Source organism: Natator depressus, chromosome 4 (assembly GCF_965152275.1).
Source record: "Natator depressus isolate rNatDep1 chromosome 4, rNatDep2.hap1, whole genome shotgun sequence".
NCBI classification, from domain to species: domain Eukaryota; kingdom Metazoa; phylum Chordata; order Testudines; family Cheloniidae; genus Natator; species Natator depressus.
Genome location: NC_134237.1, coordinates 32,022,759 through 32,043,418, shown reverse-complemented (window position 1 = coordinate 32,043,418; position 20,660 = coordinate 32,022,759). Strand labels below are relative to the sequence as shown.

General features: G+C 46.0%; 1 protein-coding gene across 4 annotated transcripts in view; it reads right to left on the bottom strand.

Annotated features, from left to right (window-relative positions):
* SGMS2 (sphingomyelin synthase 2) overlaps positions 1 to 20,660 on the bottom strand; it is a 69,997-nt gene that overhangs the window by 12,962 nt on the left and 36,375 nt on the right. For all 4 annotated transcript variants that reach the window (XM_074950717.1, XM_074950721.1, XM_074950720.1 and 1 more), the window contains 2 exons: positions 2,086 to 2,758; positions 786 to 903 (listed from right to left, as the gene is read on the bottom strand). In XM_074950717.1, coding sequence (XP_074806818.1) covers positions 786 to 903; positions 2,086 to 2,540 — 573 coding nt within the window. In that variant the 5' untranslated portion in view covers positions 2,541 to 2,758. The remainder of the gene's footprint in view (positions 1 to 785; positions 904 to 2,085; positions 2,759 to 20,660) is intronic.

The following is a 20,660-nucleotide window of genomic DNA, read 5'->3' as shown; positions in this document are numbered from 1 at the left end:
AGAAACCTAAGCCAGTTCTTCACCATCACCACACACACAATTGGTCTAACATTTAGAGCACTCTATCATTTAGTTCTGCAGTACCACTGGCAAACACAATCAAATTTCCACAAGTATTTGCTCAAATTTTTTTTGGAGAATTTACATACCTTTTGCCATGAGTGTCAGCTGCCCAAACTGGATTTAAAAGCCCCAGACAGCCCTGGCCAAAACAGCATCATTAGCAAACGTGCTTACAGCAGGCCACCATTGCCTCTCAAAAATCTAACTGCAATGCAAGGCTTCACTAGCTTGTCCTCCAAGTAGCTGGTTTGTATGTCAGCTGACAAACTACAGTAAGGTATATTTATTATGTAGGTCTCAGCTGAAAAAAAAAAATCTCTGAAGATATGAACCTAGATGGCTTTTAAAAAAAATAAAAGTAATAAATAAAAATAAATATGTCTAGTCTGGCATAATCCTGACGTATCTAGATGTACATAAAACCTAGAACAAAATGGGCAAACAATCAATCTGCTGTAGTACTACTCCCTTGTAGTCTCTACTCCTAAAAGATACTCACTGTTCACAAAATCCTGCCTTACTAATAGCAATATACCAAAATAAAATGAAAAACCTAGCAATCACCAAAATAATCACCTGCCAGGAGCCACACTTATCTATGAAGAGTATCATATAGTATGTGGAGAAAACATTAACTTTATTAAAATAAATGAATGTACCAAGATGTCTTTTTCAGATACTGTATTTGATGTAATACTTTGGCCAATACCAAGATTTCTTACCTTTGGAGCACACTGAAAATGCATTCCAGGCACAGGTAGGGTGGTAACATACATGGTAATACAGCGATACAGGTACAAAGTTCCAATTATAAAAAAGAACCTGCGTCCCACTATTGATCTGAAAACAAGGAGGGAGGGAGAGAAAAGAAAGCAAGCATAAACTGAAAGGCAGGATATATTTACTTGTCACGAGGAGAGAGGGTCGTACGGTGCCTCCAGCATAGCTGTAGCCTCATTAAATGGTTAATACCCTAAATTTTAAAAAGTTATTAGAGCTTTTAAATTGTGATCTAACCAATATGAAAACAAAGTTTCAATGGTACTACTTCCATGTGAGATTTGAGAGACACACACAATATTTGATGTCTGGACACATCTTGTTGGGTCACGTCACAGACAGAGAGATAGGGTCACAGACCGAAATTGAAACATGAATGTGCTGCAGTTAAGAGAGAGAAAGAAATTGCTGCAAATGTAATGGTTTTGTTTCATTTAACCACTAGATGGTAAGTAAAAATTCAGGCCTATTTAATAGCACTAGTGTTCTCCTAGTGTTTTTATTTTGCTTGTAATTATTTTGTAATTTCCTTTTCATTTTCAATCCCATGTCAAATAAAGTTGGTTTTCCTTTAAAGTATCTGTAGAGATTGTTTCTTGAGGAAACAGGAGATGATCTGGAGGGAAAGATGGGCTGATGTTCTCAGCGATGTGACTAGCTTGAGCATCCAGTCTAATGTTAGTGAACTGTCTAGTGCCTTGTCAGAAATTAAAAAAAAAAAAAGTTTAATTGAAAATGTTTCAATAAGCTCTACTTAGGGCTACTAAGGTCTCACAGTACTTTCTGTCAAAAAGAGTACAGTTTAGTCAAAACTGAAATGTTTTGGGGAATGGTATCACTTTAATGAAAATTTCATCTGTAAGGTCTCAGTTCCACAATGGAATTTCTAGCCAGAGATTTAATCTCAGAATAGACAATCGCCTGGCGGTTAAATTGCTCTGTGGAGATGAGAGAGACTGAGGTTCAGGTCCTGCTCTGAAAAGGTCTTGTTTTTATTCTGCATCAGAATGAAAACAAATTTTGAAACCTCAACATTTTTCATGAAATGTAATTGTGGTTTTCAAGCCAACTCTACTCCAATGTATGGGTGCAGAGTCTAGCTGCAAATTTCCTTTAAACATTCTATTACCTGTACTCATTTTGGGAAATCACTGTAACTACTCATGGAAAAAAGTGCTACTCAAGGGTGGCAGAAGCAAATTCTGTTACTAAGTAGAAGCAGAGATAAATATAGCTACTTACTTGTATCTGAGAAATAACCACTGGATTAGCCATAATCCAACTAGTATCATTCCATTTATTTCTGATACAGAAAAAGCCCATTTCACGCGATCAATATAATCAAAAAATTTATCTGGCAATGGAGGACTGAGCTCCTTGGGAGGTACCCTCTCATGAACAACGGTGATCATGACAGTCGTTAGAATTAAATTGAAGAGAGCATACACAAAGGCAATGCCTGTTTTCCACCATTCCAAAGGAAATTTGTTCCTAGATTCAGCAGGCATAGAAATCTGAATATAGTCCGGATATTTCTTTGTGCCTTTTCGCAAACCATTAGGTAAACCCTTAGGTTTGCCATTGCCATTTTCGCTCTCTTCACTGACAGATAGGGTAGGTCGAACGTAACCATTTGAGGTGTCATTGTTTTGACTTTCCATGTGCTCTTCAAGCTTTGCAGTCTCAATGGTATCCATTATCCCAAGACCTGGAGCCAAACCAGGGAATTACCAATTTCTGGATGCTTTTTAAAATTCTTTACTCCTCTAAATCCACCTTGTATGTTTCCAATTGATTTTTGTTCTCTTATACAATTTTCAGAAGTTGTCCATTCTGCTTTCTCTTTTCAGTTGTTCTGCAACAGATCTTTGACACAAATCTCAGTTTCTTTCCCCAAAAGCTCTTACTGTATCATCTGTAAAACAACAAAATCATATTCAGAAACTGTACAGCTGGCAACATGACCATACACAAATGAAATACCAAAATAGCTTAGGGAAATCTGCATTCTAAATATCACCACCGTTTGCTTCACGTGGAAGTTGTGGAAACACAGCAGACAAGTATTAGGCAGTATTAAAAATGCTCACTGGTTTAATCCAAGTAGATGGTGTTTAATTTAAAAGTTAAGTGGAATAACTTTGTTTTGATCTTGACTCAATCAGTTTAGTGGGCGGTATCAACCTTGGCCTTTTAAAAAAAAAAAAAAAAGCCAGTATTAAATGGCTTCAACAGCAGCTGACATTATAGTGTTGATTTTCTGAATTGTCAATAGCAGAATTACAATGAGTCAAGATTTTCTCAGACATTGATCATATTAAATCTAAAACACTCTGAACAGAATTCCATACTGGCTTATACCCCACAGCAACCCTACTAAATTCAACACAACTGCATGGAGATTACACGAGGAATTAGTCAGTTATGTCCACAAAATTGACAAGTGGCCTATTTAGCCCTGGGGATGGGCCAGAAACTCAGAGCAAAACATCCACTATTTGGGCATGATCCTGCAAGGTGCTGATCATGCAGCACCAATCTAGCAAACACATAAAGCCAAGTGTAAGTTTAAGCATGTGAGTAGTCTCATTTACAGTTCGATTTTGCATTTAAAATCATAGATATAGTTTGATTTCTATATTTGGGGGGGAACGCAGCTCCAGTGAGGACAACTGGGCCACATGTTGTGGGGGAGCGGCAAATTCTGCACTTGCCCAAGACTTGCAGTTTGTGGAGGACACCCCCCCACAATCCCATCTGCTGCCCCCCAAATATGCCCATGCTTAAAATGGGAATTCAACCTGTGTTTTTTATATGAAAAAAATACAGTGTAGCTACACCAATTTTTCAGCAGCAAATCTGTTAATTCGCTTCTGACGTGTTCACATTTTGAGAATTTCCTCAGCAGAGCAGAAGCAAGCATTGACTCTGTATTGAGGAAATACCAAAGGAGTTCAATATTTACTCCTATGTTTATGCAAGCTTTTTGATAGTATGATTATAACGTAAGTATAGGAAGCATATTTTGGTACTATTGTAAAAATGTTTCAGGCTGCATTTAAAAAAAAATACTTCAGTAAAACTCCTACCTTTTATCTCTTCATTACACAAGTATGGGCTTTTATAAGGAACTTTTACAAAAGAAAAAAAGAAATGCTACTCACATCTATAAAACAGAAACGGCTAGTCTATCTCCAGGACAGTAGTGCTCAAACAGCTGAAAATTTCCTATGGATTTGAAAATCCTATGCTATTGTACACTCATATCCTAGCTATGGCACATAAATTTGTATGACTCTTAATTTGGCTCAGATGAAGCTATGAATAATACTCCACCTATCTGCAAAATGTTTACTGTCAACTAACAGTGTATGTCATAATGCTCACCCTTTCTGCCTTCTTTATGGGCAGAGGCACAGCACTCTCATCACCTCATGTTCCATCATACTGAGATAGTAGCCACAGCTTGGATGGGTAGCATACTTTTCGTATTATATCATGATGGAAGTAAAGTTGCCAGTCTGTCCCACTGTTATAATAATATCACCTGCCTCTTCTATAGCACTTTACATCAGTAGATCACATATGCCAGAGTTCTGTTATGTCAGAGTTTGATATAAAGAAAAACTACTTAAAAATAACTTCAGTGGAATTATTGAGCTTTTGAAATATGATGAAAGACTTTAAGAAGTCCAACACATTCAAGGACTGAAGAGTTCCCAACACCTCATATGAGGATTAAAGCCTCTTAACCTGGGAGAAACCTATGCTGCCATACCCCCAAAGCTACCCTCCCCGCAAAGTCATACCCATTTAATTATACTGTCACATCTTAACTCCCCACCAAAACCAAACATCTCTGACAGATTGTCTCCCTCCAATAAATCCATTTAACCAATTAATTCTGGCTACCACTGCTACCCCAGTCGACTCAATTAATGATTCCCCACATCAAACCAACAACAGATGCTGGTTCCCACCACATTGCAGAGCTCCTCTGCAACTACTGCCCATACTGCTCTTTTGGATGCACAGAAGGGCCTTGGCTTTCCATCCAGTTGGGTCCTCTGCTCCTTTTCATTCCCTCTTAAAGGAACAGTTCTTAGAGGCAACACTGCTCCTTTCATTCTCCCTCCCTTAGAAAGATCCACCTAGTCCAAATTTCCTCTAGTCAAGTTGCTGAGTGTATGGACATGTAAGCAGAGTCAGGATGGGCTCCACCCTGACATCTGGTGGTGAGGTGTGGCAAGTAGTGGAAAAGAACTTCAGGGGCTGATCTCAATTTGCATAGGCACACCCACCCCGCCTAGAATGAGGCCATAACTGCCCAAATGGTCACTTTGGCTGTTGTGAGATCCCCAGTGTCTTTGTTATTGGGGCGGGAAGAGTAAATTGTTATTACCCTGATTATGGGAACTGTGCTTGGAACTGTACTTGGCCTTTTGTTATGATGGAGGGACTCACCATCAACTGAGTAGCACTCGCTAGGCAAGGGACATGGGTTCCAAAACTCTGTGAAGGGAGAGAGACTTGAGACAGGTATTAGTACCTGGTGGTGTGGGCCCCTTTGTGAGGGCCTGAAGCACCAATTGCACCTCTGTCTCTCTCCACTGTGGAATGTCAGAGCTAATGTTGGGTCTATTAAGAGTCTTGCTACAGGTACTGTGCTGCATTCACTTTGGCCTTATGGTGCACCAGCACTAAGGCCCCCACTACTATGAGCTGAAATCACTGAGAGCTGAAATCACTAAAAGCTGAAATCACTGAGCACTGTGTCAAGTAGTGGGGAGCCGGAAGATCTAGAGTGCAGTGGTGCTGTTCGTGAGACGGCGAGCTGTGCAGAGCGGAGCCGTTCGCGAGACGGCTAGCTGAGCAGAGCTGTTCGTGGGACAGCGGTGTGTTCGCGAGACGCCGAGCTGAGCAGAGCTGTTCGTGGGACGGCGAGCTGTGCAGAGTGGAGCCGTTCGTGAGACAGCGGTGTGATCGTGAGACGGCGAGCTGAGCCGAGCTGTTCGTGAGACGGCGAGCTGTGCAGAGGGAGCCGGTCGTGGTGGAGCGGAGCCGTTCGTGAGACAGCGGTGTGTTCGTGAGACGGCGAGCTGAGCCGAGCTGTTCGTGAGACAGCGAGCTGTGCCGAGCGGAGCCGGTCGTGGTGGAGCGGAGCCGTTCGTGAGACGGCAAGCTGAGCAGAGCTGTTCGTGAGACGGCGAGCTGTGCAGAGTGGAGCCGGTCGTGGTGGAGCGGAGCCGTTCGTGAGACAGCGTAGCAGAGCAGAGCCCTGTGGGGCAGTCAGCTTCAGGACACGTAAGGTACCCCTTACCTCTTTCCCCCACACACAGGCACATTTTAGCCAGACTGGGGAGTAACACTCTGCAGATGAACTTTTGAACTCTGGGGCTGGACTTTTTGGATTTTGGGTGATTTGAGGATTGCTGGACTCAAGAGACATTTGGGTTCTGGGACTCAAGAACCCGAGGGAAAGGATGTGGCCCAATTTTCTGGGGTGGGTCTTTGCTCATGGTTTGGTTAATGAACACTAGTTGTGGTGTTTTCCCAATTTAATGCTGATGTCGTTTACCTCATGTTATTAAAGATTCTCTACTACACCGAGACTCCGTGCTTGCGAGAGGGGAAGTATTGCCTCTTCGAGGCGCCCAGGGGGTGTGTAAGATTTTCCCAGGTCACTGGGTGGGGGCTCGAGCCAGTTTTGTATTTGCTTTGATGAGAGGGAACCCCTGTGTACTGAACCCGGCCCTTGCTGCTATCAACTTGGCCTGGCAGAAGGGTTACATTTTTGGGGGCTCGTCCGGGATAAGACTGGGTCAGTACCCCTCGCAAGCACATCTTAGGTGAGTCATTAAATTGGGAAAACCCAGCATCTGGTTGTTGTTGTATTGATCTGTTATATTTGGGAAAGAAATTACAGTTTGTATAATGGCTCTACATTTGCTAGAGGATTGGTGCAGGGGGATGAATATTAACCCTAGGAACTGTGTCCTGGTGACCGGGGTGCCGGAGGCGTTCGATGAAGGCTCGATAGAGCCTACCTTAAGGGCATCCACTGAGTACCTGAGTAAGTGTAAAATGCGTGGGCGCATGTTTGTGAGGGAGGACGGAGATTTTGCGGTACTGTGTGAGCTGCCGTCGGCTGTGGACCCTCTACAGGTTCCAGGCACGATAGCAGTGGAAGATGGTGAGTGGAAGGTAATAACTACTGGGAGCCAGCCCTCACCAGCCCCTGCCTCTGACGTGGAGTTTTTAAAGAAAATGTCAGCCTTTTTGGGGAAAGAGGGGAAGACCCTGGCTGATATGCCGGGTCTGTTGGGCCTTGACCCAGGAGTCCCACCCCGGGAGGCTGCTCCATCACCTGATGAGTGGGTGAAGGCTTTGGGGCAAGCATTAGAGAAGGTTGTGCCACCCCACCCTGAGGCAAACCCCTATCGTAAACTAAGGTTGTTTTCTGGGGGTCCCACCCCAATACCTGGGGAGGAAGCATTTGAACCCTGGCTGGAACACACCACTGAAATGCTGCAGGAGTGGGCAGTACCTGATGCTGAAAAGAGAAGGCGACTAGTAGAGTGCCTCAGGGGGCCAGCCCTAGATGTGATTCGCACCCTGAAGCTCAGTAACCCTGGGGTCAAGGTAAAGGACTGCCTAGAGGCCCTTGATCATGCCTTTGGGAGAACCGAGGGCTCAGAGGATGTTTATTGCAAGTTCCTCAATGCCAGGCAACAAAAGGGAGAGAAAGTTTCTGCCTATATACAGAGGTTGGAGAAATTATTACAGAGAGCCATCATGAGGGGAGCAGTAGCGGTTGAGCAAATGGACCGGACTAGATTGGCTCAGATTGTGAGAGGAATTCAATATCAGAACCCAATCCTTCTCCACCTTCGATTAAGGGAGCGCCAAGACAATCCACCAGGTTACTCTCGACTGATAAAAGAGGTCCGAGAGGAGGAAGAGAGGCAGGCAGCTGGTGAGGTTTGGGAGGTTCAGCCACCCCAGGCAACTGCCACAACATCCATACGAACACCCAAGGCGCTGATGGTGAATCCTCAAGAGGAACTTACCCAACGAGTGCAGGTCCTGACACAGAAAGTGGCTGAACTAGAGAATACTATCGATTCAGCAAAAACTTCAGGGTACAAGGAACCCCCCGTTACCACGGTCCAGAAGACTACATTTAGAACCTCTGCCCCACCCCGGCAACACGGGAAAGGGCAATCCTTCTTCTGCTACCGGTGTGGCCAGGATGGGCACATTGCTGCCAGGTGTCAGAATGCAGAGAATCCCCCGCTAGTATACCAAAAGCTGAGGACCACCTGGGGAAAGTCGGGAAACGGCCCCAGGGCCTGGGAAGGGAGCCGCCTAGGCCTGCAGGGTTTGGAGGCTCCCCTGCGAAGAACCATGCCACCCGAATCCCCCCAGGATTGATAGGACCTCGAGCAGAGGTCACTGTAAAGGTTGAAGGGACAGAATGTAGAGCAGTGCTTGACACGGGATCCCAAGTGACTATCATATTCCAGTCTTTCTACCAGCAGATACTTATGCATCTGCCTATACAGCCCTTGACAGGGCTTGGCCTATGTGGTCTCAGCATGGATGAATACCCATATCAGGGGTATGTCATTGTACACCTGGAATTCCCAGAAGAGATCGCTGGGGTAAGACAGGAGGTGGACACTGCAGCTTTAATATGCCCCGACCCTAAAGGTGTCTCTGATGTGTCCGTGCTAATAGGGACCAACTCCAGCCTCTTTAAGGTACTTGCAGATTACTGCAGACAACGAGCAGGGGACCAATACCTGAATACCTTGGTGATACACACACATTGTGCCGCAGCCTACAGAAAAATTGAGGACGCAAAAAGAGTGATGCCTGATTTGCCGGTGGGAGCACTGAGGTACGCAGGCCCGATCCCCTTAGTGGTGCCTGCAATGACAGAAAAGGAGGTGATTGTCATGAGTACCTGCCTGAAAGGCAGTAAGAGAACATTAGCAGTGGTAGAGCAGCCGACTGAGGGAGGGCTCCCTGAAGGAGTGCTGGTTCTTAGTGGAGTCATAACCCTACCTGCTGAAGCCCAGGAAGAGGTGACTATACTGATTGCTAATGAAACGAGTCGTGATATTTTTGTGAAGCAAGGACAAAAGATAGCAGACCTCTTTGAGCCTGAGTCAATTGTAACCCCCCAGTGGGAAACTCAAGTTCCAACGATAGACCCAGCAAAGTTTGACTTTGGAGATTCACCAGTGTCCGAGGAGTGGAAAGATCGCCTGAGGAAGAAACTTTGTGAAAGATCCAAGGTGTTCTCACTGCATGAGTGGGATGTGGGATGTGCAAAAGGAGTAGAACACAATATCAGACTACATGACTCTCGACCTTTCAGGGAGAGATCTAGGAAGATTGCACTCTCTGAGATGGAAGATGTGCGACATCATCTTCAGGAGCTGGCTGCGAATGGCATCATTACAGAGTCCCGCAGCCCATACGCCTCACCCATTGTGGTAGTCCGTAAAAAGAATGGGAAAATCCGGATGTGTATTGACTACCGCACCCTAAACAGCCGTACTGTGGTCGACCAGTACACTATGCCTCGAGTGCAAGATGCCTTAGACTGTTTGCTGGGAAGCCAGTGGTTCTCTGTGTTGGATCTTCGAAGTGGGTACTACCAGATCCCTCTGGGAGAAGAAGATAAGGAGAAGACAGCCTTCATCTGCCCATTAGGGTTTTATCAGTTCGAACGCATGCCCCAAGGGATTTCTGGAGCACCTGCCACCTTTCAACGTCTCATGGAGAGAGTTGTGGGAGACATGAATTTACTGCAAGTGTTAGTTTATTTGGATGACCTGATTGTGTTTGGAAGAACCTTAGAGGAGCATGAAGAAAGACTTCTTAAAGTGCTTGATAGGTTGGAGGATTATGGTCTGAAGCTTTCAATTGACAAATGCCAGTTCTGCAGAACCTCAGTGAAGTATGTGGGTCACATCGTGTCCCAAGAGGGTGTGAGTACTGATCCTGATAAAATAGAAGCACTCACTACATGGCCACGTCCAAGTAACTACAGAGAACTCAAGACCTTTCTCGGATTTAGTGGCTACTACCGCAGATTTGTGAAAAACTATGCTACAATTGTAAAGCCTCTGAATGATCTTACCAGGGGACATCAGTCCAGCAAGAACAAATCTAAGTCCAAGAATAAGGGGAGGTCCCCAAAGCCCCCCGTGCAGAGACACTATGGCCCATTTGAACCATTTGGGCCACGGTGGGATGAGAGATGTGAAAGGGCTTTTCGAGAAATCATTATTTGTCTAACTCATGCTCCAGTCCTAGTTTTTGCTGACCCAAGCAAACCATTTATCCTGCATACTGATGCCAGTTTGGAGGGTCTGGGAGCAGTCCTGTACCAGGAAGTGGAAGGCAAACGTAAACCTGTAGCTTTTGCCAGCCGAGGATTGTCTGATAGTGAAACTCGCTATCCCACCCACAAGCTGGAATTTTTGGCCCTGAAATGGGCCGTCACTGAGAAATTTCGAGACTACTTGTATGGTGCTCAGTTCCAGGTGTGGACAGACAACAATCCACTGACTTATGTGTTAACAAGTGCTAAGCTGGATGCTACAGGGCAGAGATGGGTGGCCGCCTTGGCTAGCTATGAGTTCAGCATTCAGTACCGATCAGGGAGAAGCAATGTAGATGCAGATGCATTGTCCAGGCGTCCGCAGGCTCCAGAAGTTGCTGTGATACCCACAGATGGAGTGAGAGCTATTTGCAGTGTGAGTCGCCGAGAGCCAGAGGGCCGTGAGAGCCTTCAAGGATGTGTTGCAGAAGCTTTGGGCCTGCCCCCTGAATGCATGCCTTCTGCTTCAGTGAACTATATTGCATTGGACCAATCTCCTTTGCCCATGCTCAATGCGGCTGACTGGCAAGAAGCCCAGCGGCAAGATATTGACATTCGTGATACACTACTTGCCAAAAGGGAGGGGCGAAGCCCAGCTGCGGTTGTCCCACCTAACCCAGAGGGTAAACTACTATTGAGAGAATGGACCAAACTACAACTGATTCAGGGAGTGCTACACCGAATGACCACCGACTCTTTACAAAAACAACGAGCACAACTAGTGCTGCCAAAAAAGTACAGAGCCCTGGCCATGAGGGCCCTGCATGATGACTTTGGGCATTTAGGGATGGAGAGGACCCTGGAACTTATTCGTAGTAGGTTCTATTGGCCCCGAATGGCTGAAGATGTTCGCAGGAAATGTGAGACTTGCGCTCGATGTGTTCAAAGGAAAACTCTGCCCACGAGGGCTGCATATCTCAAGAACATCACCAGCAACAAACCTTTGGAATTGGTATGCATTGATTTCTTGTCTGTAGAGGTAGACAAGAGGAATGTTGGGAACATTCTAGTAGTGACTGACCATTTTACACGGTATGCACAGGCATATCCCACACGTGATCAGAGGGCCACCACCGTCGCTCGAGTATTGTGGGACAAATATTTCTCAGTCTATGGATTCCCGGCTCGGATACACTCTGATCAGGGGCGGGATTTTGAGAGTCACCTTCTGAAGGAGGTGCTGAAGATAGCAGGAATTAAAAAGTCTAGGACAACGCCTTATCACCCCCAAGGTGATCCTCAGCCAGAGAGGTTCAACCGAACCCTATTAGATATGTTGGGAACTTTGCGACCAGAGCAGAAGGCAACCTGGAGCCAGCATGTCGCATTTCTGGTGCATGCCTACAATGCCACAAAGAACGATGCTACGGGAGTCACCCCATATCTGTTGATGTTTGGGCGAGAACCAAGATTACCCATAGACTTGTGCTTTGGTGTATCAGAGGATGGAGATAGCTATGAAACTCACCAGCAATATGTATCCCAACTAAGAGAAAAGCTGCGGGATGCTTATCGCTTAGCTACCGCTGCAGCTCGGAAAAACGCAGACCGCAACAAACATCGATATGATGCTAGAGTGCGTTCGCAGGAGCTCCAGCCGGGGGACAGAGTCCTGCTGCGAAATTTGGGTATTGCTGGCAAACACAAGATAGCTGACAGATGGAAGGCAATACCTTACCTGGTGATGGAAAAGCTGGGAGATCTGCCAGTCTACAAGATCAAACCTGAAGACGGTCCAGGGCAAATAAAGACGGTGCATAGAAACCTTTTGCTCCCTGTGGGGGAATTGGTAAGCATCCCTTATGAGACGGGCCACGACAGGGCAGCCGGGCAGAACAGAGGGGCTAGACCAAAGCCGCCATCCAACACAGACAGCGGGCCCCGTGCAGCTAACTTACCCCTATTCTGCACATCTGAGAGTGAGTCTGAGGAGGAAGACACAACCCTGGTGTATCCTGGGATGGAGACAAGATTTCAGTCTCGATCAGCTGAACCAAACGAGAGTTTTCCCTCTTCCGCCCTAAACCCCATGGCGGAATTATTTAGGCCCATTGCTGACACCCCTGTGCCGCTGATGAGACCCCCGTGTGATGACACACACAGGTTATTGGCCAGTGGAGACACACAGGTAGAGGATGTCCTGGGCACCTTGGACCCTCCCGCGTTAGAACTAGGAGTGCAGGGGCCTACGCCAGTAGCCAAGGGACCCTCAAAGGAAGCCTCTCCATCCGTCAATCAAGAGGATGTTCCCCCTACCTCGGCAACAGAGAGTCTCAATAGACGAGACAGGGTGATAAGACCAGTAAAACGGTTGACTTATGATGCACCTGGGGTGACTAGTGAGGAGCCAATACATTTAGCACACAGGATTGTGGAAGCCAAAGTGGGCTTCCTGAGGCCCTTTGGAGGAAACCAATGAGTTGGTATAAAGGGAGTATGATTTGTCGGGACGCCAAATTCTCGGCTGGGGGGAGGATGTAAGCAGAGTCAGGATGGGCTCCACCCTGACATCTGGTGGTGAGGTGTGGCAAGTAGTGGAAAAGAACTTCAGGGGCTGATCTCAATTTGCATAGGCACACCCACCCCGCCTAGAATGAGGCCATAACTGCCCAAATGGTCACTTTGGCTGTTGTGGGATCCCCAGTGTCTTTGTTATTGGGGCGGGAAGAGTAAATTGTTATTACCCTGATTATGGGAACTGTGCTTGGAACTGTACTTGGCCTTTTGTTATGATGGAGGGACTCACCATCAACTGAGTAGCACTCGCTAGGCAAGGGACATGGGTTCCAAAACTCTGTGAAGGGAGAGAGACTTGAGACAGGTATTAGTACCTGGTGGTGTGGGCCCCTTTGTGAGGGCCTGAAGCACCAATTGCACCTCTGTCTCTCTCCACTGTGGAATGTCAGAGCTAATGTTGGGTCTATTAAGAGTCTTGCTACAGGTACTGTGCTGCATTCACTTTGGCCTTATGGTGCACCAGCACTAAGGCCCCCACTACTATGAGCTGAAATCACTGAGAGCTGAAATCACTAAAAGCTGAAATCACTGAGCACTGTGTCAAGTAGTGGGGAGCCGGAAGATCTAGAGTGCAGTGGTGCTGTTCGTGAGACGGCGAGCTGTGCAGAGCGGAGCCGTTCGCGAGACGGCTAGCTGAGCAGAGCTGTTCGTGGGACAGCGGTGTGTTCGCGAGACGCCGAGCTGAGCAGAGCTGTTCGTGGGACGGCGAGCTGTGCAGAGTGGAGCCGTTCGTGAGACAGCGGTGTGATCGTGAGACGGCGAGCTGAGCCGAGCTGTTCGTGAGACGGCGAGCTGTGCAGAGGGAGCCGGTCGTGGTGGAGCGGAGCCGTTCGTGAGACAGCGGTGTGTTCGTGAGACGGCGAGCTGAGCCGAGCTGTTCGTGAGACAGCGAGCTGTGCCGAGCGGAGCCGGTCGTGGTGGAGCGGAGCCGTTCGTGAGACGGCAAGCTGAGCAGAGCTGTTCGTGAGACGGCGAGCTGTGCAGAGTGGAGCCGGTCGTGGTGGAGCGGAGCCGTTCGTGAGACAGCGTAGCAGAGCAGAGCCCTGTGGGGCAGTCAGCTTCAGGACACGTAAGGTACTCCTTACCTCTTTCCCCCACACACAGGCACATTTTAGCCAGACTGGGGAGTAACACTCTGCAGATGAACTTTTGAACTCTGGGGCTGGACTTTTTGGATTTTGGGTGATTTGAGGATTGCTGGACTCAAGAGACATTTGGGTTCTGGGACTCAAGAACCCGAGGGAAAGGATGTGGCCCAATTTTCTGGGGTGGGTCTTTGCTCATGGTTTGGTTAATGAACACTAGTTGTGGTGTTTTCCCAATTTAATGCTGATGTCGTTTACCTCATGTTATTAAAGATTCTCTACTACACCGAGACTCCGTGCTTGCGAGAGGGGAAGTATTGCCTCTTCGAGGCGCCCAGGGGGTGTGTAAGATTTTCCCAGGTCACTGGGTGGGGGCTCGAGCCAGTTTTGTATTTGCTTTGATGAGAGGGAACCCCTGTGTACTGAACCCGGCCCTTGCTGCTATCAACTTGGCCTGGCAGAAGGGTTACAGACAGAACAACTGGGCATATTCATTGCCTACCTACGGGCCTCCTCAGAGATACTCGGCATATGGACTCTTGGGATTGGGCTCTAGATAATTTTCATGATACTATCTTGTAGTATTTGTAGCAAGGCCCAAAATCATTTTGCACAATTTCATTACAAACCTAAAACCTGTGATAGGTGTGTTTATGCAGGCTGAGGAACAGTGCTTGTAAGTTAGCAAAATAAAAGTGTGCTTTACTTATGTCAAAAACAACATTTCTATTTTTCTTCCTGCTTCACTGACAGAATGGTGGTTAAAAAAAAAAAAAAAAGTCATACTGTGAATCTCCACAGTCTAAAAATTTTATAAATACAGCAAATTTTATGGACAAGCAAAGCATCTGTTTTTTAAAAATGAACCAATTACATTTTCCTTCTTCTGAAAACAGGCTCACAGGGGAATATTTAACATAGGCAGTTTTAAGTCCCATCTTCCACCCACCACTTTCTCTTGTCAGAGCTGGGTCTGAGAAGTGGGCAGGGCCTCCAAAACACACAGCGGACTGAGATCCGTGAGAATACACAAAATACATCATGAAAATCCACTCTACTTGATGCTCCCATCTAGGCCTCTCACAGTAACTGCAGTACATCTAGCAAACTTGGCATGCTGCCATTGGCTGGCTTTCCCCCCCAGTATTCCTCTGGCAATGTCTGAAAGCCACAGAGGAGGATTTAATGAGGGCAGCAGTAACTTCTGAGGCTTTATTTTGAATTGTAAGTTCTGTTGCTGTAAGAGGCTTCACAGAGCAGCTGCTCATCTGACTTCTCTCAGCTATGCCTCCTACAGCAGATGAGAATGCATCTGCATAGCAGCTGCAAAAGGGAGAGGATGAGCTATGCAGTAGTGTTATAAGAACATTCCTCTTCTCACCCCAAGTACTCCTCTGTGGGACTTGGACTGTTCTGCCCCTCTTCATGTCATAATAATGGAGGCGAGTCTATGGCCTTAAATTTAGAAGGCAGATGAACACGCCTACAAATGCTTCTGATTTAATTTACATTAAAAATAACAGACTAAGAAAGGAGAAAGATCTAAAATTATGTCAGTATAATAACTGGGTGAAGTTTAATCAAGAAAGGAAAAAAATTACAATCTGTACTATTAGATTATTCTTTTAAGTTTGAAGACTGCTTACTTTCTCATAAATTTAACTGAATTACTAGCAATGAACAATATTATAGGTGGGGCTGATAGTAAGGTTTCCCTACACTTCTCATAGTAAGACCCTGTTTTCAGTTGCTTATAACTAAGGCTAAGATTTTGTCACAGTTATTTTTAGTTAAAAAAAAAGTCACAGATGGGCACCGTAAATTTTTGTTTATTCCTAGTGACCTATGACCTGCCCGTGACTTTACTCAAAATAACCAGGGCCAGGGCTAAGTAAGTGAGGGAATGGAGTCCCATGAGGAGGAGGGGACTGACAGGCAGAGACAGCTCTGGGAAGCCACAAAGGGGGCACATGGCTCCCACTGCAGCCACCGGGCAGGGAAATGCGGCCCCACCGTAGTCCCCATTCTGGAGCTTGCCACAGCTATGGGACAGGGGTGCACAGCCCGGCTGCAGCCCTGGCTTCAGCTGCTGACAGCTGAAGTGGAAGAAGTCATTGAGGTCCAGTAAAGTCATGGAATCCGTGACTGCCGTGAATAAATCGTAACCTTACTTATAACTTTGCAAAACTAACCATTTGGGCCACAACTGCATCTGCCTCAGGCTGTTCTGGGGGGGGAAGAGGAGGTGAGGGGAGAAAGGACTTTTCAGCCAAAACGAGTTAAGCCGTTTCCAAGAATGAGGCAAGGGGCAAAATATAATTTTCCATGTTAAAAAATTCTTGAGACTTTTTCTTTGAAATGCTTTAGCTCCCATATGCTTTGAAGGAGGGACTTGAAGTTTTGCAGAGGGTGGACTTGGTGTCCAGCGATACACTTTTTGCCTTCACCATGAAAATCTGCCCAAGAATTGGCCGAGCAATAAGGTTTTTAAAAGACTCACCTATGTACAGGAGAGACCTCTTTTATTTTAACAGCTAAGATCTCCAGATAATCCCTCCTCAAGAAGCATGCTCCAGCCTCTCAATTTCTATGTGTGACTTAACTGTGCATGGGGAATCAGAAAGACTTTCCTTGTAATTACTGCTCCCAGCTGCTCTGGGTCGGACACTGGAACCGAAAACAGGAAGCCTGTCTCTTTTATGACCCTCCTGCTGGCATCCAGCAGCCAGGGAGGAAGAAGCCATCCAATTTGAATACAGAAGAGATAAAAGTTGAATTAAGGGTGAGGGGAGGGAAAGGAGCAGTTTGGGACAAGAGCAGTTTGGGACAAGAGGTTTGGGGAGACTTGGAGTTGGTGAGGAGGGGAGACTGGAGAAATAGAAAAAGCCAGTGAGGGAAATGGGAGGTGGGGGAGGGAGAAATAAACAAACCCTGGAATAACACATTGAACAATGGAGGAGAAGAGAAAATATTAAATAGCAGGTCCTTAAGTGAGCACCATTTTTCCTGTGCTCTGAAAGGAGACAGGGATCCTGTAGAAAAAAAATAATTTATGATCATGAAATTAAGGTCTATACCATAAATCATAAACACAAGGGGGCTAAATTAACACTGCACAGGCAAGCTTAATTCTTGCCTTTTCTAAGGCTATGTCTACATTACCACGGTAAGTCGACCTACGCTACACAACTAACTCGATGTACCTTAGGTCGAGTTACCGCAGGGTCTACACCGCGGGGGGTGGGTGTCGATGGGAGAAACTCTCCTGTTGACTTGTCTTACTCTTCTGGTTGGGGGCAGAGTACAGGGGTCAACTGGAGAGTGATCTGCTGTCGATGTGGTGGGTCTTCCCTACACCTGTTAAATCGACCACTGGTGGATTGATCTCAGAGCGTCGATCGGGGATGTAGCGTAGATGTAGCCTAATGTTTGAATGCTTGACTTTGCAACCCTAATAATGCTCTTTTAATGTAGCTGTATGTATAATGATATTCAGGTTAGGGCAGTAATAGGCTCTTTGTGGTAGTCCATAGCTCCCTACTAGCAACAAACATTAGCAAACTTCTTGTGTATGTTCTCTAAAAATTCACAAGAACACTCTATATATAACGTATTTGCACAGGTCCTTCCTGAACAAACTATCACCATAACACAGAAACTAGTCATACAGCATTACTCAGTGTGTGTTTGTTTTTTAAAAAAACCACGCAAGGGACACTTCCACCTTTTAACTTTTGATCCAGTTAAGACCCAATCCTGAACACATAGTAGTCATCAATAGAGTCTTAGCATTGAAATCAGTGTGAGCAGGATCAAGCCTTTATTGTTTTAAGGCTTTCTTACTAATGCCATTGCATATTTCAGGAGTATTATTAATAATCTGATTTGATGTGTTTTAAAAATCAAAACCTAGTTTTCAAGAAAGATTTTATTGTTCCACGTTTTGTACACTCCCAGTATTATGTGAGAAATTCTAAGTTCCAGTAGAAATGTCAAACGTGTCATCATATAGTAGATTCATTTATGCCATTCTTATGTACTAGTCTGACTCACAGGACACCTTTGTTAGCAGTAGTTTAGATAGAACACACAGTGTTAAATTTCCTATGGCAAGTATCCACAGATTAGCAATGGAAAGCAAATTGTTTAACAAACTGATGTTAATACTGCTCCTCCAAGAATAAATCCAAGGAAGAATCAGTCTCTAAACAAAATGCAACAACAGAAAACAGACATTGTATGACAGCCTGGATGTTTGCTATTAGCTGCCACTTACAGCAGATGAATCCAGAAACAGGTTATATTTAATATATATTAATTATTCTCTATTAAAAACTATAGGTCAGATTGTACCTTTCCCCCACCCCTGATGCAGATACAAGGAGAAGAGAAGTATGCAGTTATTACACCACCAGACCAGAGTGTTATTTTAAACTAAAGAATTTTATTAAAACTTGTCAGAATCCAACACGTCACAGCTTACATGAGTCCTATTACTGGAGAGCTTTCCAGGAACACCCAATTCTTTTGTCCATATCTTGCCCCCCAGACTTTTCCCCCCTTGAATCTCGTCAGCACAGTTCCAAACGTTAAAAGGGATAGGGCACTGGAAGATATAGCCTTGGCTGACATTCCACTAAGTTCTTACATCAAAAGAGTTACACTTAAATTACAAAATGTATGTTAGTGTGACTGCTACACTCAAAGCATTATTGCTCCTCAGTGGGGTCTCTGTAAGAGCCAGACAACTCAAGGAAGCAGTGAGACTACATACTACCCAGAGGTGCACAGTGTCCCCACAAAGGCAGAGGCATGGACTTGCTCCATCCCCCCAAGCTGCTGAGTGAGCCTGCAGATTGCAGAGCAAGAACAATATGGAGGTAGAGTAGGTTGGAATGTGATGCACTCTATAAAAGGCTACAGCAACAGGTGTCCTCCTACCATGCACCAAAGAGCTAAGGGAGGAATTCCTTACTATGGACTATGCCTAAATGGTGTGACTGAACCATTGATAGGGCACAATACTGTACTAACAGGAAAATGCATTAGATGGTCTGTAACAGGATGGCTTGTTCTTCAATGACTGCCGGAGGGCCTGGAGTTAGCCAACCCAGATTATTAAAGTGGCAGAGACTGCACAGAGAGTGTGGGAAGGCTTCTGCAGGGAAGACCTTGAAACCAGAGAGATTCAAGTCCTAGCTAGGAGGACTGTGAATAACCTAAGCCAAGCCAGGAGAATTTGGAAGTCAGAGCCTGAAGACTGAGGTCCAGTCACGTAAAGAACTGAGAACAGGTGAACCAAGACCCTGCTCCAGGCAGGAAGGCTGTGGACTCCCTACCTAGGGGAGAGAGAGACACTGAATGGGGCCTGGAGGGCCAGTGTGTGTAAAGATTAAATAAATTGGACCCCAGAAGGGGAGAGAGTTTTAATTACCTTTTGGATGGTGATGTGGAGTTACTGAGCAGCCAAGAGGGGAAATTGAGGCAGGGGCTATAGCATGACCTCTAGCCATGAGGCAGTGGTCAGTTGGAGGACAACCCTGCTACATGGCCCTATAATAGAGCTGGTGAGGAATTTTTCAACAAAATGGCGTTATCTCAAAAAATTACGATGTGTCAAAATGAAACTTTTCTCAGGAAAGATTTCTCAGGTGCAGGATGGAATTTCTGGTGATGGCCACAGAACAAGACCCACTCCAGAAGAGCTACTAGCTCACTGAGTAAGGTACTCACCTGCAACGTGGGAGATGCAGGTTCAAGTCTGAATCATAGAATCATAGAATATCAGGGTTGGAAGGGACCCCAGAAGGTCATCTAGTCCAACCCCCTGCTCGAAGCAGGACCAATTCCCAGTTAAATCATCCCAGCCAGGGCTTTGTCAAGCCTGACCTTAAAAACCTCTAAGGAAGGAGATTCTACCACCTCCCTAGGTAACGCATTCCAGTGTTTCACCACCCTCTTAGTGAAAAAGTTTTTCCTAATATCCAATCTAAACCTCCCCCATTGCAACTTGAGACCATTACTCCTCGTTCTGTCATCTGCTACCATTGAGAACAGTCTAGAGCCATCCTCTTTGGAACCCCCTTTCAGGTAGTTGAAAGCAGCTATCAAATCCCCCCTCATTCTTCTCTTCTGCAGACTAAACAATCCCAGCTCCCTCAGCCTCTCCTCATAAGTCATGTGCTCTAGACCCCTAATCATTTTTGTTGCCCTTCGCTGGACTCTCTCCAATTTATCCACATCCTTCTTGTAGTGTGGGGCCCAAAACTGGACACAGTACTCCAGATGAGGCCTCACCAGTGTCGAATAGAGGGGAACGATCACATCCCTCGATCTGCTGGCTATGCCCCTACTTATACATCCCAAAATGCCATTGGCCTTCTTGGCAACAAGGGCACACTGTTGACTCATATCCAGCTTCTCGTCCACTGTCACCCCTAGGTCCTTTTCCGCAGAACTGCTGCCTAGCCATTCGGTCCCTAGTCTGTAGCGGTGCATTGGATTCTTCCATCCTAAGTGCAGGACCCTGCACTTATCCTTATTGAACCTCATCAGATTTCTTTTGGCCCAATCCTCCAATTTGTCTAGGTCCTTCTGTATCCTATCCCTCCCCTCCAGCGTATCTACCACTCCTCCCAGTTTAGTATCATCTGCAAATTTGCTGAGAGTGCAATCCACACCATCCTCCAGATCATTTATGAAGATATTGAACAAAACCGGCCCCAGGACCGACCCCTGGGGCACTCCACTTGACACCGGCTGCCAACTAGACATGGAGCCATTTATCACTACCCGTTGAGCCCGACAATCTAGCCAGC